This window comes from Vipera berus, assembly GCF_964194415.1.
Source record: "Vipera berus genome assembly, chromosome: 11".
Classification (NCBI taxonomy): domain Eukaryota; kingdom Metazoa; phylum Chordata; class Lepidosauria; order Squamata; family Viperidae; genus Vipera; species Vipera berus.
This window is the reverse complement of record NC_138214.1, coordinates 1053265-1071520: the sequence shown is the minus strand read 5'-3', so window position 1 is coordinate 1071520 and position 18256 is coordinate 1053265. Positions and strand designations below refer to the sequence as shown.

Genomic DNA, 18256 nt, shown 5'->3' with positions numbered 1-18256 from the left:
CATGTAGAAATGCATGGGGTGACCTGGGAAATCTACTAGCAAGGGTGTGATATAATTGCTGCATGCATGGTTATAATATTGGCAAATCAGAAGTACATGGTAATTATAAACCTCTCCCCATCTCCAGGAGGGCACAATTGTACTGAATGGCGGGAGGGATTTAGTATCTCCTTCCTGGCACCGCTACAGAAGGGCCCCAACTTTTGTCAGAGTAAAAGCTTTTCTATGACCCACATAAACGAGTTATGTAAGGTCCTAGCAAACACCAGCATAGCATAGGAATGGTATAAAGGAAGCTTCTCAATAGCCACGATTGAGGTAGTGGGCACCAGCACTGCAAGTGGGCTTTTAATATTTAAGAGGAAATAGTTGGCTTGTGGTTAATTACAGATGATGACTGTATTGCCTCATGATTGCTCAGTGTATTTGGTAGATTCCATAATGCAGTAATTTCTTAGAATCACCAGTTCCTCCTCCTCCTCCTCCTCCTCCCCCTTCTAAAGCAGAAGACTTGTGCAATTAAAAGACTCTTTTATAAGAGGTACATTGGCTTTTTCTGATGGTATTGCACATGTCACTTTCTGAGTGGGGGCAGGTACTTGGGGCCCAGGAGGAAGACTCTCAAATACAGGTCTTTTTTGACATCCTAGCAACACAGAGCAGTTCTACTAGAGCTGATGCCAGCTGGCTGGTAGATCTTTCACTGCCAGAAATCGGAGCTTAAGTGTTCTGGCTGGAGTGCCCAATTTTCTCTTCCTAAATCGCCATTAATTTTTCTCTCTCGCTTCCCTTCTTTCATTTATTAGTGGATATTTTTTTCCTCCTCTTCCAGCACAGACCCCTACAGACATTTGCTTTGAAGATCCAAGGAGCAATTTGATGAGCCACAGTATGAGGGTGATTTTGTCAGCACAGCAAGTTGTGGGTGCAAAGGTCTAATATCACTTGAAGGGAATTGGAGGAAATGTGGTCTCACGTGCTAGAGTGAAGTGATCCTACAATGTAATAGTTGGAAAGGAGCAGCTGCTCCACCCTCTGCCCAGTGTAGCTGATAAGGTGACAGAACCTTGATGAATTGTCTGGTCTGGTCAGCGCTGCACCATAGTGCCCACTTGGACATCCAGCTGCAAGATCCTTGCATGGATAATTGTGTGTTGCGCGAGGAGCCAGGAGAGATTCTGTGCATCGTGCAGCAAGATCTGGCATCCTGGCGTTTCCGACATTGAGAGCTCCAGCCACCAAGGTTCCACTCCAAGACTCTGATTCTCTGGTGGCAGAGAATTCCTTTCCAAGTTTACTCCTCTCTTGCTGGCATCCTTCACTGCTTGCTACATGCAGCTCCTTTGAGGTACATTGTTCCTTTTAAAATGAGTGATGGTAAATCAATTGGCGGCATCCCCTTACAAGCTCTAAGCACGCTTGGAGGAAAGAGTTACGGCTTGAAATAAGAGGCTGGAGGTTTCCCGGGGATCTCAGTGGAGACTTGTATCTCTTCCGCTGATACGGCAGGTGGCCGTTGTTTTTTGGTGTGTTTATTGCCATCATGTGTGGGGAAGAGGCAAGATTGGAAAAGAGAAGGCGAGGTGCCTGAGATGATAAAATATTGGTCTCAAGCCCCGTTTTGGGATTCCAGGAGTTCTGCCTCTCTTTTCTTCCTGAACCTCTGCAAGGTCAAATCATCTCACTGTTTGACTGGGGAGCATAACCGGCGTATACATAATGCACATTGCTTTGCAGTATTTTGGGACTACGTTTGTGGATATCTAGCCAGCTTGTTCAGTCCTTATTTTGGAAATATATGGCAGAATATTGTTTATTTAACTCCTTTATGGTAGAATCTATTCCTCAAGGGCCTTTCCTGCAAAATCTGTCACCTTTTGAGAAACAGCTACGTTTTTAGCTGCAATGGGTTTCTCTGGGTGTTTTCCTCTCCTGTATGCAGTACTTCCAGTATTAAAGGGGTCCTTTAATTGGCACACCAGCTGGCCTCTGCTGCTGTGAGGCAGCTTGGGAGCTGGGCCTGTAACACAGCTCATAAACAGTTAGGGGGAAGGTACAGTAATGTTTGTAGCAGGAGACATTTGTTTGGGGCCAAGGGGAGGATCTCCTCTCTAGCCAAATAACAATAAGTATTGGAGGGGTGGGGTATTAGTGTTATATCCGAGTAATCTTTAAAGAGCAACCGGCAGTTGGTTGGCATTAAGCTGTGCGTCTGGCAATGGTAAAGCATTGCCTGTTACTCCAAAGCCTGTAATAATCTTCTGCCTTGGCATGAAGCTAGCTAGACTTGGGTAAAATCCTCGATTCTTTACACACGTAGTGTTAATCTTTCTCTCTTCCCCTGTGGATCTTTTCATAGTAGAAAAGATGGTCTGTGTTTGAACTCAAGTCTAATGCCTGATTTTGCGGATAGCGTTTTCGGGTGTCTTATTAAGATACTTGGAAGTTCATAGCTCAAAAATCTAAATTATGCCAACATGTTCTGATTAGGAGGAACGATTGCAGCAAAAGTATAAAGGACCCATTCCTGTCCTGATTGCAAGAAGAGCAGTGAAAAATGTCTTTGTTGTGGGAAATTAATAAATCGGCCACTGATTCTTTCGAAAGCCGTTGAGTGTTCTTTAAAGATCAGCAAATATGCATCACTCCTCTTCAGTTTTCTCACCCAGTTTGTGGAGGGTAGAGAATTTGAGAGGGAAGCCATGTTCAGCAGGACAGTGATTAAATAACACTGTATTTGAAGTGTGCTTCTCTTTGTGGTTTCTGGACCTTCTTGGCTTATATGTAAGGACCATCTCTGAATGATACCCCAGAAAGGGTTCCTACTAAGAAGGAAACGTAAACCAGCTGGCTTAAGGTATTGACTAGCTCCAGTTTTCCAGAAAAATAGCTAACTGGACAAATAAAATTCTCAGAGTGGAGTTTGATTGAACTTGAACAGCTGAGAAAGGTGGAGTGGTGAACACTTCAGTTTGTGATATTCCAAGGCTGTAGGTTGCACTGGGTGGTAGAAAAGATCTCTTAAAAGAAAACACTGTGATGGGGAGAACAACCTCTGCTCCATTGACAAGGAAATCCTCAAGGACGTGTCTCCAGAGTGTCACCAACAAACTATCCCCTTTTGTGAACACTGGAAGCCCAGGGCTCGATCATTTTTGGCAAACGGGGGCAGCCAACTTTCACAAAATTGGATCATCTGAAGCTGCCCTAGAGTCTTTTTTCCTATATTTCTTTCTAGTATCCCATTATGTATAAATTAACCATATTAAAAGGCACACAGTCACTTAGGTAAATGGAGGGTATTTTAGCAGATCCAATGTGATTGTAGAGTGTGGCACACTTGTTTTTCAAAGTGCCTGCAGCTAACTTGTTTCAGGAACAAGTGCTCGTGAAATAATTGAAATGGCTGGCTGGGGATTAAGTTATCAAGCTAAAACTGTCCAGACCTGTTTTCTTTTGCCTTCCCACTTGACTGTAACAACTTGCTGTGCATGGAAGAGTTTGTTTCAGTGTTAAGATGACGCAGTTGGTGTCCTCCCAAGTGGGCTGCTTGGGGAGTTTCACGCAAGCTCTTCATGCAGAGAAACCCACCAAGCTGGCCAAAGTGGCTCTCTGTGCATTCAACATTGGTGGCGCATTTGTGAAATGTGCCACTCATCCCATAGTTAATGGCTCAATCGAGCCCTTAAAAGAGAGATCCAGATTCGTCCTCTGGCAGCTCATTTGGCTAGAAAATATTCAAGGAATACTTGCAAGAAACCTTTAAATTGCCCAGAAGGATCAGCTTAGAAGAAGCTGTGCGCACAACTCAGCTAGCATGTTCAGTATCTGTGCTCGTAGTTAGTGTGGTCCGAGACACCAAGAGGGGTTTTTAAGGTAGGAAAACCTGATTTCGGCTCCTGGTGAACTCTCCGTTTCTACCAGTGTGGATAATATCTTTTGATCTTCTGTGTTTTGGGTGCTTTCTAGTCAATCTGGATTCCTGTCAAATCCATGGAGATTTGTTGGCAACTTTTGGGGAAATGGCTTGCCCTTGCCTTCTTAATCTAGGGCTTAAGAGACTGTGACTAGTCACCCAGGTGACTTCCACACTTAAGGCAGAACTAGAACTGGCAGTCTCCCAACTTCTAGTCAGCTGCCTTCAACCATAGTGCTGGACTGGCTTCCTTTTTCTCCCATCTCTTAATTGAGGGTGTAGCAGAAGTAGCTTTGAAAAGATCAGCCTGAAAAGGAAGCTCCTTTAGCTCAGACTCCAGTGATGCACGCAGAGACCCTTCTGGGTACAGGTTTATTTGGACTTGGGTGAAAATGTAGAAGGGGGTTCCATGCTTGCCAATCTTGGCTCAAGGGGAAAAAGCTCCATATGACGGAAGGGGGCTGGGGAGGTGAAGTGGCTCTTAGCAGAGCAGTCTGATTCCAAAGAGCCTGAACCGCCTACAACTTCCCAGTGGGATTGCTTGATGCCCTTTATATTCCTGCTGGCTCCAGCCTCCCCCTGGAGATGTCTCTCCAAAGGGTTAAACGCTGCTGGAGGCACCCAGGAGTTGAGATTGGGCACTCTGGGAGGAGGGCAGATTCAGAAAAGCCAAGAGAGGCCTCCAGGCGGTTTTCCAAAGAAAGTCATTAATGAGAGTTTCTATTTCTTGGTGTGTTTTTTTTCTTCCAACTTGCAGGTGCTCAGAGAGCCGAGAAGGCATTGTATTGTGTCAAAGATGATGTGGAGAGACAGTCTGTGAGTATTACATAAAATGGTGACTGTGTGAAACTGAAGTGCTTGGCTTTATCCTTATATTGCTAAGAAATTGCATGCATGGATTTTATTTATTTACAAAATTTATGTGCTGCCTGCTCTCAACAGCTTTAAGCTAAGGGCAGAGCAAGCCTGGATTGGATTATATAAAATAGTGGGCTTTAGTTCTGCCTGTCTCATTCCAGCGTAACGCATTTTAAGATGAAGATGGAACCTTTTGACATTAGATTCATTTTATATAATGCTGTGCAGCAAACTGCTCAACCCAGTTCAAAATACCCACAATACATTTCATTCCATATCAGCACATTAGTAAGATATTTTCAGTTACAAAACATTTCAGCAGAGTTTTGAATGAACTCGAGCAGTAGGTCAGCAGAAGATTTTCAAGTTTAGTGTTAAAGGTATTCAATTAAGTGTTCCTCTAGGGTAATTTTCTCAGCACAAACACAAGCTCAGCCCAGCGGTAGTGACCCCATGGCTTGTTTTGTGTATCCTTACTGTTTTTAATGACACATAATATGGTTTTCTGTTTTTATTGTCTGTTCTCACCATCCACAATATCCTTTTTTGGTAACCGCTGTTTGGGGTGATTTTCAGTAACAAAGCAACAATTGGAATTTGGTAACATTTACTGATAACTCTAAAAAAAATCTGCTAAGTGCTCTCTGAGCTTGGTTGTTTGCTCACAGACATTTTATTACCCAACTAAGGAACATCATCAGTGTGAGAGTGTGGGGTTTTCTCCCTGTTTATCTACAGTCGCTTGCCCTGCCAGTGTTGTGAGCGTATATTTTTCTCCTGGGCGGTTCCTTGATTAGGGCATTGTTTTCTGTCTGATTGTTTGTCTGCTGTTAATCCTTGCTTATCTGGGTGTTGGTTGCTGGAGGGGATGTCTTCTGGTCTTAAACAGAGCAAACCTGACATTCACCAGCACTCATGATTTCCCTACTGCAAGCAAACAACGAAGCTCAGATGGCAGCAAGGGCTTCACAGTTCAGCTCTGAGCTACAGATACCCCCTTTTCTTTAAACTCTCGAGTGAAGCCAACAGTAGCTCTGAAGATGAAAGAAAAGCAGCAGCCAGATAAAGGAATTTGAGAATGACTGCACTTAGAAAATCTAACTTTTATCATTCCAGCACATCTTGCACTTCACAAAATACAACCGCAGCCAGCCCAGAGGCAAATCCCATTGAACTCAGTGGAACTTCCTCTGAAGAGCTGTGCCTTGGTTTGTTCACTAAATAAATGGCTCTCTGCAACACGGTCTCCTTCTGTGTGTCTTCCTCACTGAATTGCTTTTCCTTTACATCAGATGGATTGTTTGGGGGATTGATTATGTCAATGAAATCAGCGAAGTTTTTGGCCAGTGAACTGCCCTGGTAAGGTCTGTGGCTGAAACACGTGGAAGGGCCTCTGCCCATAAGAGGGCAGATCTCTTGTGTTTAGGCAGTGAAATGACCCTATTTTAGCTCAGCCCTGGAAATGTTATGGCAGACTGAATGCAAATTGCTCTGCAGCAGCTGGGTTTGTCCAGAGCAGTTTTGAGATTAGAAGTTCCAGGGGGAGGAGAGGGCAGCATTCTCCTCTTCCTTCTTTGTTCGCCTTAAAAAGCTTCTGAATATTCTCTGTTGCCGGAAGCATTCACTTACTTCACACACACACACACACACACACTTTTTACAAACAGGGCTAGTAGAGTTGCCCTGGAAAGGGCGTTGGTGGCAGACCTTGAAGGGCATTGTTTTACAAGCAGCACAAAAGCTCCTAGGAGCAAAGGAACTGCATTTCTGGTGCTTTTCCTGCAGTTTGTACTGGCCCTCAAAAGCCTTTTCTGTAACAGTTTCTTCTTCTTCTTCGAATGAGACGGGAAGATGGAGAGGCAGGGACACCCTCGTCTCCCTCCTCTTTGAAATTCAGATCCACTCGCTAATCAGATTAGCAGCCAGCTATGAAAAGCAGCTTCAGTTCTGCCTGGACGGCCTCCAAATTGCCGGTGGATAAAAATGGGGTTCTTGGGTTTGGGGCAGAATGCATAGCCAGTCCGAGAAGGGATGCGTCCCGTCCTAAAGAACCAGCGTGGTGCTGGAGGGGCTCTGTTCACAAGGCCTTTCCAGAAACAAAGCCGGCGATCATCCCAGGGGTCACCGCAGCAGACAGGGAGCCTAAGCAAAGCTCCTTAAGCTGCTTTGACGCGGGGATGTTGGGTGCTGCCCAGGGATGACAGTTTTTCCCCTAAGTGGCTCCCCCACCCCACCCGCAGGGACATCTCCTCTTGGAAGTCCGCTCATGTGCCGGGCTGCCATAATGCAGAGGGAGCCCTCTGCCCTTTTAGTGGCCAGAGCCCGTGCGAGCATGTCAGGAGGAGGAGGAGGAGGAGGAGGAGGAGCAGAGAACGAGATACAGTCGTGGCTTCCCAGCATCCTCCCAGTGAATAGGGCACTTTCCGCCCTGCACCGCCTTGTCCAGAAACAAAGGCCGCCTCTTCCATCACGGAGAGGAGGGTGACTGGCCCCACTGGTGAACCATTATCCTCTTCCAATCAGCTCTGCTCGTGTGATCGGTTAAAATGCGGTGGTGCTGTGGGGTACCAGGCTTCCTAAATTTTGTGTAAAAGAGGGCAAGCTTTGTAGTCTTCCTTTGATTGAGAGGGGAGTCGTTCCATAGCAGCATGGATCATTCTGTTCTCAGAAGGGAGAGGCCTCCAGTGCTTCACGACAGGTATGTGTGTCCCCCCCCCCCGCATTGCTTTTCAAGCCTTCCTCCTCCTGTTGCAGGCCAGCTGACCTAGAGCAGATCAGTAGAGTTATTTTCCCTTTAGCCACAGTAGAAGTGGCAGAAGAATTTGGCCACTAACTTTATCAGGCTGTTTGGCTATAGCTGAAATCCGGAGGTTTAGGTCTGATGCGACCTTAACACAACTGGACCAAATAGAAATTAGTTTATGGGTTTGAAAGGCCTTAAAGGCGTGATTTCAGAAAGTCTGGCATTTGTTTACTGGCCTCTAGCAGAGGGAGAGACCTAAGAGACACTTTGGGCAGGAGTGTAGGGTGGTGTTTTGTATGCCAACCAGCACTGAGTCAGTCGCTGGCATGTTTGATCCCTAATCTGTTGTGATTTTCTTGCCAAATCAATTATGGTCGGTGTGATGTTTGTTAAAGCCTGATCTTGAAAGGGGAGGTGAAGTGGGGTGAGCCGGTGAGGGGCTCACGGATGTGAGAACCAAGGCACATGCCTGTGATTCATATAGGTCAGTAGAGGCTGAAGGCTGCCCATCTATCCCTTTTGGCCTTTTTTGTCCATGTTGCCATAGTACTTAATATCAGTAATTTTGGCAGCCTTGTTGGGAAAGGTTCCACTTTCTCCCTTGATTGCATTTTGATTGTCTTTGTTGAAAATACAGCTCCTATTTGCCAATTATTTCAACTTAGAATGTCACTGGAATTGCAGCTGCCCCTGATTATAAAATGGTTAAAAGTCCTCTAAATGGCCTCATTTGTTTTAATCGTGCTCTGCAGAGGCCCATGTGTCTTATCTTTACTTCCTGCTCTTTTCTTTGGCCCCTGCCTAGAAAATCAGAGCCTCCAGCCACATGGCCATCAGGTTGCTTCTGTGTAAAATGCAAGAATTTTAAAAGAGGTTTTCTTAACAAAGGAGTCACATGAGCTGATCAATTGCACCTTTGAATACTGTTTTCTCCGCAAAGCAAAATCTGTCCGTTATTTGCACCGATGCAGTGTGTGCCCATTGGAGCTTCCTGCATTGGTGGCAGGGGCAGCTCCACAATGATAGCCACGCAGACTGTCCATTCGTCATGTTCCTGGACATGATGCTGGTTGAACTTTCCAATGTGGTGGTGGCGGGTATAAAGTCAGCCAGGAGACAATGCGTGAATTAGTTTCTGGGGTCAAGTTTCAAAGCATCATCAGTATAACTGTCCCTCAAACCCTACGTTTACCATGAATCTCTAATCCAGTGCTTCTCAACCTTAGCAACTTTAAGATGAGTGGACGTTAGTTAACTCCCAGAATTCCCCAGCCAACCAACCATGTCTTGGGTCTTCTTCCTTCTTTGATTTCAAAGTAAGGCGATTGTGGCTTCCCTGTAGTTATCTGTGCAGCTAATCAGGTTACGTTTTTCCCAGTTACAGTTTAATAAGAAATTGGGATTTATTTCTCCTACTTATTAGATTTGCAGCACTCCTTGCTTCTATGCATAGCTTAACCTTCTTTAGTTTTCTCCCTCCCGTTGAAGTATCTTGTCCTGTAAAGAAGAGAATGGGCCATGTGTCCTAGCCAGCTTTCAGGGTTGTAGATGACTTGAATTCTGAGTCTTGAAATTAACCAAGATGAATTGGGAGGCCGGTCACTGGGCTAGGCAGAAGCTGTATGGTCCAGTGCTTCTTTGCAGGTTGTTATGATAGGCCAGTGTTTCTCAACCTTGGCTAGTTTAAGATGGGTAGACTTCAACTCCCAGAAATCCCCAGCTGCCCATGCTGGCTGGGAAATTGTGGGAGCCCATCTGTAATAAACTTGCCAACATTGATAAACACAGCATTAGGCTGGGATAATTGAGTGTGAATTGGCAAATAAGACATTAAACTTAACCGTGGTCTTGTGTTTGCATTGAACCCACAAGTCCAGAAGATAATTTCAAATTCATCCTGTCGAAAATAACATTTTCAGACGAGGTGCATAGTTCCTAATCTTCTGTGTAGTAAGAGAAAACATTGGAAGCTTTCCTTTGTTTGGAAAACCAACAGCTTTTAAGACCCGGCGGTTATAAGGCAATAGATGAAAAGCAGGAACAGATCCATGCAAAACACAACAAAACAGAAGCTGCTTGGAAAAAGAGAATTTATCCCCCCTGCACTGTTAGGAATGCAAATATTAGGGTTAAAACCGTTGTCTCCGGAAAAATGGGAAAAGGCAGTGGAAGGAAGTTGCTCTTTTGCAACTCCAAGCGAATCCGCTTTGCGATTGGCCTTGTTCCTCTCTTTCAGTGAGAGTTTGGAGACCCTCTTTCTTACAGGAACACGTGCTGCTGTGGCGACGGCCTCATTCTCTGTTGCCCTGTTGATTTCATAAAGTATTTATATCCCATCACTTCACTGCATGCGCCCTGGGCACAGTTCTTAGAAATGTTTGAGCGACAAATGTTTAAACAGCCAAAATTCAACCTGAGGTGCTGCGAATAGATCGAATCCCAAGCCAGTTTGCTGCAAGTTGAACCACCAGGTAACCCTCCCCTCCCCGGGCCTTTTGGGGGGAGAAGATTGCACCGTCTTGTCTAGATTGGTAGCTGAAAGGTCTCTGGCTGGGTTGATATTTTGCTAAATTCGAGTTTGCATTGCCCTGGTTTGTTGAACTAGTCACAACTAGTTCACGACATGCGCTCTTTACCCCCCCCCTGCCTTGAAAAGGAGGGGTGCATATAAATGTAGCTGCCTGGAGGCTTCCAGATGTAATTTTTCCTTTCTTATTTATCAAGTTTGGGTACCACCCATCTCTGTCTCAGAATGAGGCTGCTTCCTGGCGTGGCTGCCCTCTGCGGTTGGGTTCTTTTAAAGTGGTTGGCATTTTTATTTACCATACTTTAAGAAGCAGCATTGAACTACCCTGGGAGAAATGTTGTTCTCTCTTGGAAGGGGGATCTCTCTGGATGTTTGAAACTTTCTAGGAAGGCTTTGTTGAACAGAGGGATTTAAGCTTATTGGTGGTTGGCTGGTTTTAGTGTAAGGATTTTAAAGGCAAGGTGTGAAGTCTTCAGAACACTTCTGACACTAGTGACTAGTGTTGTGCGATTGATGCTCAGTGTTATAGTGACAAAAGGTATCAAATGAAGTATGTTGAATTGTTTTCATAATAAAAAGGGTACTTTGAGCTTAGTTACAAAGTTAGTTCTTCTGTGTTGTCCACTATTTTATTGTTTATAAATATATATACTTTTTTTAAAAAAAACTTCCCTGGGAACAGCACAGATAAAGATTTCATTGTTGACTTGCCCCTTCTTTGTTTTTCACTGCTTTGCATTATCTATTGGGGTAATAACTTCCAGCTCATTTGATTATTGCATTAGTGTTTAATATATGGAAATGCCAGTCTGTCGAAATTAAGTCTATACTTAGCAGCTTTGAAGGTTTTCTTAAACTGAAAGTACCTGCTGTTCTCTTCCATGGGGGCTGGCTGAACAGCTTTGCTTCCCCCCCCCCCCCCGGCCCAGGAAAACAGTTTCTGAATGCTTCCTCAAATAATTGGGAAGAGGAGGAGGCAGCGGTGCCCTCGCCTGTTCCCGATGAACGGGCTTAATCCAGGCGCCACGTCTTGCTCCTTTTGTCCTCCTGCTGTGCCAGGGCCGAAGCCCGGCCGCTGCCTCTTGCAGCCTTCCTGTGAAAAGGGAGCCCGGGAAACATCCGTTTCAAGTTCCTCCAGTTAATCTCTTCGCATCATCGCCAGAAGGTGGCATGACTGATTCTGAATAAGCATTAGCTCGCTTTTAAGTCTTTCAGAAACTTCATTGTGTAATAAACGCCCCCGTGGGTGTTTCAGGGCTCCTGGCTGGCACGGAGTGAGCAGCCAGATTGATGAGTTTTAATTCAAGTTGCCATGTTATTAATTAGTACTCAACGTGTAGTCTTCAACAGAAGTACATCTGCAGGGAGGGAAGTAAGCAGTGGGGTACCCCAAGGTTCTGTCTTGGGCCCAGGACTCTTCAATATCTTCATAAATGACTGGGATGAGGGAATTGAAGGGGAACTCATCAAATTTGCAGGCAACACTAATCTGGCAGGCATAGCCAGCACCCCAGAAGACAAGCTCAGGATCCAAAAGGATTTTGACAGACTTGAACAACGGGCCCTATCCAACAAAATGAAAATTAATGTGGAGAAAAGCAAGGTTTTACACTTAGCAGGAAAAACCAACTGTATAGGTACGGGCTAGCTAGGTGAAACTTGGCTTAATGCCAGTAACTGTGAGAGGGATCTCGGAGTCCTAGTGGACAATCGCTTAAATATGAGCCAACAGTGTGCTGCAGCAGCCAAAAAGCCTTAGTAAGACCACACTTGGAATACTGCATCCAGTTCTGGTCATCACAATATAAAAAAGTTGTTGAGACAAGGAAAAGGGGACAGCAAAAAGAACGATTAGGGGGCTGGAGGCTAAAACATATGAAGAACAGTTCCAGGAATTGGGTATCTAAGCTAATAAGGAGAGAAGCAGCCTAGAACTAAGGAGAAATTTCTCAAGACTGGGAACAATCCACTAATGGAACTTTGCCTCTAGAAGTTATGGGTGCTCCGTCACTGGAGGCTTCCAAAAAGAGACCGGGCAGCCATCTGTCTGAAGTGGTACAGGCCAGGGTTTCCTGCTGAAGCAGGGGGTCGGACTAGAAGACCCCACCAAGGTCCCTTCCACCTCTATTATTCTATGTTCTGCATTCTAAATCCTATGATCTCATCAGGAATGTTTCCTAGTTTTTTAAAATGCAAAAGTGGTAGCTAGCTCAGTGAGGGCTGGGCTAAGAGGCACCCCTTTCTTTTGGAAAGCTGGAGTTCTGGGGTTAGTAAAGATTGATAATGGACTACCAGATTGCTGTCAACTCCTAGAGAGATTCTCTCTGGGATGATCTGGCCCTAACCTGGTCCTTCAGGTCCCCCAAGGGTGCACCCATCGCCCCCGTGCAGTTGTCCGTCCTCCTTGCTGCTTGTCCTCCTCTTTCCTTTCAGTCCCGCAGTCAGTTCTGCGCGTGGTAGAAGAGGACGTGGTGCCGTGTGGGACATGCAGCCCACCGTCTCCCTGTTGCAATCGCTTCCTAAAGAAAGATGAGCCAGCAGCTGTCTGAACTGAGGCGGGTTTCGGTTGAGAGCTGTAGAAGGGAGAGGAAAGGGGAGGCTGCCTAGACTGCCCCCCTCCAGAAGACAGGGCCCAGTGACATTTCCTTCACACATACCCTGTGAATGGCTGTTTTTCAGGGGTAGAACACGCTACCCCAAGCCGTAATGTGCTTGCGTTGGCTCTTCCCGTGATATGACCCTCGAAACAAGAAAGCCCAAGGTACTTTGATAATTCATTTTAGATAGCTGGGACAAATATCTGCTGAGTTTCTTTGGTCACAACTTTTGGCTAATTGTCTGGCAAAATAATTTGAATGGCTCAGAGGACCGAGCCAGATGTCCTACCAAATTATCTCTGATAGTCCAAACTCAAGAAATTGTCTTCAGCCTCCCGATGCCTAAGATCTCGATCCTCCACAGTTGAATGTTCAGTATTATAAGCTTCTTTCTTATTGAAAAATACAGTTGAGAAACTGCTGTTCCAGAAATGCCAGATAAATGTCTTTCCTTGATTACTTCTAGAGTAGCAAGAAAGATGACTGGCCCTCTTCCACCCTTGGTGATTTTCAACATCGGTTATTTATCTTTGGTTCTTCCGAAGCTCTATCCAAATCACTTTGCTGTACAGATTTATTCAGTGGTAGTTTTCAAAAGTTAATGTTCATTTTCTGAATTCTTTCCGTTATGTATTGAAGATGGACAGTGATTAATATGTATGTTACTTATATGTAAGGGTGTAGGTCTATACATATGTTGTACATAGTACGTTTAAATGTGTGTTATGTATGTATACACTTTGAGAGCAAGCAACTAAATTACATTTTTAATGTGTGCCATTGTGCCCACAGTAAAAAAACGACAATAAAGGTTACCTATCTATGTAGAGCGGTGAGATCTGTAATGCTCTTGCTGGTCAGATTGAAGGATTTGGCAGATATTTAAGTCTACAGCGGTGGAGACGCATGAAGAGAAAAGACACCTTGAAATCCAGCTTGATTCCTGGTGGACTTCATGGACAGTTTGTGGCAAGAATAGAAAAGAGGTTGGATGTTGACCTCTTGGGCTTAGGAGCTTCTGAGACCAGAAGAAACTCGCCCTTGAGGGCTCAGCCGTGCCTTCAAGGATTCAGAACTGATAAACACAGCCCCCAGTCCGTAATCTGGGTTTTCCCAGCCGTTTCTCGTAGCAAAGAGTCAGCTGGGAGCTTTGACTGACCTAAGTTGGCTCCAACATGGGTGGAGGCTTGAATGCTGCTCCTTGCACCCCTCTCCCTGCAAGCTGATCCTTGGTAGAACTAGCTTGTTCTCTTTGCCCCTAAGCAGGCCGTCCAGGGTCTGCCGTGAGGGGCAGGCAGTGCATTAAGCTTGAACAGCTGATGACCCCATTGTCCTTCAGCCTCTGTGGTGTGTGCTGTGGGAGCGGAGGCACCCATTGACTATTAATGACGCTCATTCGCTCTGATTGTTCTGAGGCTAAAGCAGGATAGGGGGTGGGGGTGTTGCTGAGCCCACGTCTCCCCAGGACCTGAGGTGGCTCCTGGAAGGCGGCAGCCTCCATCCTTTGTCAGCAGCCCGCCTCTTTCAAAGTAGGCGAGAGAAACCCAGTTCCCCGCAAAGACTCTCCTGGGGGTCTCAGGCAGAACTGGTCTTGGCAAGGAAGCCAGCCGTATCACGGTCTTCAGCCGGATTTGTCCACTTCTTCTTCTTCACGCTTAAAGGCCAGAAACAAATGATTCGGTGCCGTCCGTATTAGCTGCTTCTGCTCTCGTTTTCCTACTCCCCCCGCCAGGCCATTGGCATGGAATATATGGCTAAGTCTGGGTCAACTTGCCTCCGGCATCAAGCCATTGTTCTCCCATCCTCAGTGGCCGGAAGAGAGCTTCTTGGATGCTGAGCAGAGCCCTCCCCAAGTTAGGATGCTTTTATTTGCGTGACTTATCTCCTCAGTCTGGAGGGACTTTGGGCAACGATTAGGTGAATGGCCAGGCATTTTGGGGGGTAGTGCTGAATATTTTCCTATTCTGTGACCGTAGACTTTTCAGCACAACTGGGAACTTGAAAGCAGAAAATTTAGAAGCTGCTGCTTCTCCTGGTGTTCCTCCTTGCCTGAATTACAAATGAAGAAACTGCAAAAATTCAATAAAAAGTGCTCCATTTGTTTTGCCTTTAAAGATATGGTCATTCTGGGGGTCCAGAGCCACAGGGAAGGAGGGTGTGCGTCGAAGTCCCTGGAAATCCTCCGATCTCCCTCCCTCCCTCCCTCCCTCCTTTTCCGGCAGGAGAAGCTTTGTTCTGCCACATGGCAGCTGTGCCTCGGTGCTCCTTCACACGGATCGAGGCGCCTCCTGGCTTGGGATTAAACTGTCGGAACAACATTTCCATAAAGTGTCGCCGTCCTTAAATTGGCCCACCGTGTGCTGCTTCAAGGGCGCTTTGCAAAAGGGGCGCCTGCCCCTCGGTCACCCCCAGATAGGCCAGAGAATTGTGTGACACCTGCAAGCCGGCTGCTTCCTCAAGATTTCAGGCAATTTATGAGCCGGGGAGGGGGAGGTTGCTCTGTCTGAGTGTTGATTGCATCCCTGTGCAAGGACAGATATTAGCAGCACGTTGCTCTCCAATTCCCAGCTGCAAACCAAAGGCGAAGGACGATATTGGTGTTTGCAGAACGTGTTGTAAAATGCATGAGGCTTTTTTTCTCACCACATCCTGGAAGCCGAGGGTAGGGGAAACCGAGAGCGCCTTGAATCCCAAGCAGCCTGGAAAAGCAGGCAGGAATCTGCCCTCCCGCGTTCCTTGGGTCCCTCTGATTATTATGGATTAGTAAAAGCTGGCCCCTTCTTTCCCTCTCTCTTTCAAAACCTCCTTCCCCCCCTTCTTTTTCTTGCTTGCAAGTAGCCTTTTTGCCATAATGGCCTTCTTGCCTTGTTTGATTTGCACGGAAGGAGAAGCGGTTCCTCCTGCTGCTGCGTTTGGTCACTGATCTCCCTCCTTCCAAGCCGTCTGGCCTAAGGCTATGCTGAGGTTTCTCGCCCGCTTGTACTGTTGCAGCTCCGGCGAAGAATACTCCGAGGATGACAAATGCATTCTGAGTCGGTACGTGGCTTTGTTTTCTTTGTGGCGTCCATCTCGTCGCCCCCCTCCGCACACCCCTTTCCTCGGTGGTTTCGGGTTTTTTGTCCTGCTGCTATTGGCCAGAAATCAGGTTAATAGGTATTGAATGTAGCTGGGTGCTGCAGTGTGACTGGGAAGGTGGAACAATAGTAGTGCCAGCTCGGTCTTGGGGTGGGGAAGACCGAGGCGGTCTTTTTATAGACCAAGGAAGGCTGCCTGGTGGCGCCTGGCGGTGTGCAGCCTCTCCCCCTTCCTCCCTCGCCCTCATGCCTTTTCTAATGTAGGCTGCAGTCAGCCCTTCTCTAATGAGGCAGTGGCACGGTCTGCCAGCCCGAGGAGGATCGCCCGCCTGCCCGCGTTAGGGGACGGCAGGGGTCAGGAGGAGAAGCCAGGCAGCCCCCTAGGCAGCTTGGAAACGCCGGTTTAAGATCCCTGGCAAGCTGGCTTGGCGGGTTCCCAGCCGGAGGAGCAGCAGCCGCACCGGCAGCCACCCTCCTGCCTGGGAGGGTGCGTGCGTCTGGAATGGAAGCCCGAGTTGGCCGTCTGTTACGGAAACGCTGTTTGCTGTTATTGTAGCATCGCGGTGACCAACATGCCATTGAAATGGAAAACGACCTCGCCAGCTAGCTGGAAGTTCCCCGTGCCAGTGCTTAAAACCTCCCGGTCGTCGCCACTTTCTCCAGCGTACATGTAAGTGAGAGAAGGGAGGAGGGCCTCTTGAGGTGGGCATGCCTTTGCAAGATCCCATCCCCCCTCCTGGCCCCTGGCCGGGCTTGGTTCTGTGCAGTCTTAACGCCCATCTCCCCCACCCCCCACCCCCACCCCCAATTCTCTATTTGTGGTGCTGTATTCCTTAATGTGACATTGGTCTCAGAATTAACATTGCTAACATTGCATCTCTCTCCTACCCTGCAACGTCTCTTGTCAGTCGTGTTTCTTCTCCGCCACCACCCTGCTGATAGGTGTTGTGTTTCAGTCCTTCCTTTGTTGGGCAAAGCAGGGGAGAAGGTGCAGATTTGCACCCTTCCTTTTGTGTAGCCCCGTCTGGAGTTTGTGTGGGTCATTGGTCTAGAATGCAGATCTTAGGCGAGTAACTCCAGAGTTCTGGGCTCTTCCTTTTTCTAGTTGCTTTTCCTCATGAGATACACTCAGAACGCCCACCAAGGTGTCTTTTTCGGTCCTGGGTGGGTGGGTTTTCCGTGGTGAAATACTAGCTGTCAAAAATTCATTCTTTAAAATCCAAGTAATTGTTCCTCTGGTTAGATTCCTTTTCGTCTCTCAGAGTCAAAATTTAAATGTTGGCTTTGCAAGACCTGCAGGCTGCAGCCCAAGATTTTAGATTTGTAAAGAACAGGTTCCCGTTTTTCATAGACGAGGGATGTGTTTATGGCTAAGGCTGAGCAAGCCACATGGTATGATAAAGTGAAAAGAAAGAAAGAAAGTAAACTTGATCTTGGTGATGCTCCTTATTTCCACGAATACAGGTCTGAATGCCTTTTATAGCTTTTATGTCTGAAAAATATGATTTCACAGCCTTGAAATGGGGTATCTCAATGTTTTGAATTTTTATATTAGCTTGCTCATAGGCAAGTCATCCCTTCATCTAAGATTTTGGTAGAGACATCTACTTATCTGTCTGTTTCTGTTTTCATTTTACATTTTACACTATGAGACATAACAGTATCTATTGGCTGCAAATGGCTTTTATTTTTTTTTAAAGCATCTCATAAACTTTCAGCATTTAACAGTTGAGAGCATTTTTCCTAGATCTGAAACATGAAAGGAAATTTTACACTAGTGTGTTGAAATAGGAAGGACAGAAGCATTGTCAATTTCATCTGAATTAGGAGTAGAACATTTCATTTAATTCATTTAATATATATGTTAGATCAGGAACTAGAAGAAGTGTTGGAAACAAGATAGTACAGAAATATATGACTTAAAAAATCTTAGCTAAATGAGTGAATCGATTTTTTAAAAAGCCCTTTCGTGTGCAGTTCAGGACATATATTTCATCGTGATTTATGTAATTGCAGAGCTAAAACATACTCATCAAGTTCATTTGTTTTCTTTAGTAAAATATATGTTGTGCTTGATGTTTAAACCAGAAAGGCTTTAAAATCTTAAGGAAGAGAACTGTATTGGTAATGATAGGTTTATCCTTAAGAAGGCTCAGAAATATTTTTGGCCTTTATGAATATGAAATGCTGGTGCTTTATGAGCCATTGTCCAGGCACTGCAGGTCCTATTTTCTATTGCTCCTTCTCTACACACATACACATACGCACACATGCATGCGCTCATGCATGTTTCGCCCAGTTTGCCTCAAGCAGGTGAATTTCTCTCCCAGACTTGCTTCCGTGCGTCTTGAAATCTAGAAGTCAAGAAATAAGCCAGCTGAAGTTTTTACATTATATATTTTGAGTAAATATTACTGCAAGATGTGTAATTTTTCTGACTAAGAACAAAAAGTTTCCCACATCTGTTTTGTTGGTCAGTTGTACGGTGCCCACATATAGGTGGAAGGGCAGCAATTGATGATTGATTCGTGTGCATCGGAG

General features: G+C 45.9%; 1 protein-coding gene across 5 annotated transcripts in view; it reads left to right on the top strand.

The window, feature by feature from the left end:
* Positions 1-18256, top strand: part of KLHL13 (kelch like family member 13) — a 40751-nt gene that overhangs the window by 2420 nt on the left and 20075 nt on the right. For 2 of the 5 annotated variants that reach the window (XM_081336408.1, XM_081336409.1), the window contains exon 2: positions 4674-4732. The exons of 1 other annotated variant lie outside the window; for it this stretch is intronic. In XM_081336408.1, the coding sequence (XP_081192534.1) occupies positions 4713-4732 (20 nt within the window). In that variant the 5' untranslated portion in view covers positions 4674-4712. Of the gene's footprint in view, positions 1-995; positions 1349-4673; positions 4733-16273; positions 16386-18256 lie in introns of those variants that run through there. 2 more of the 5 variants (XM_081336410.1, XM_081336407.1) reach the window with 2 other exon arrangements.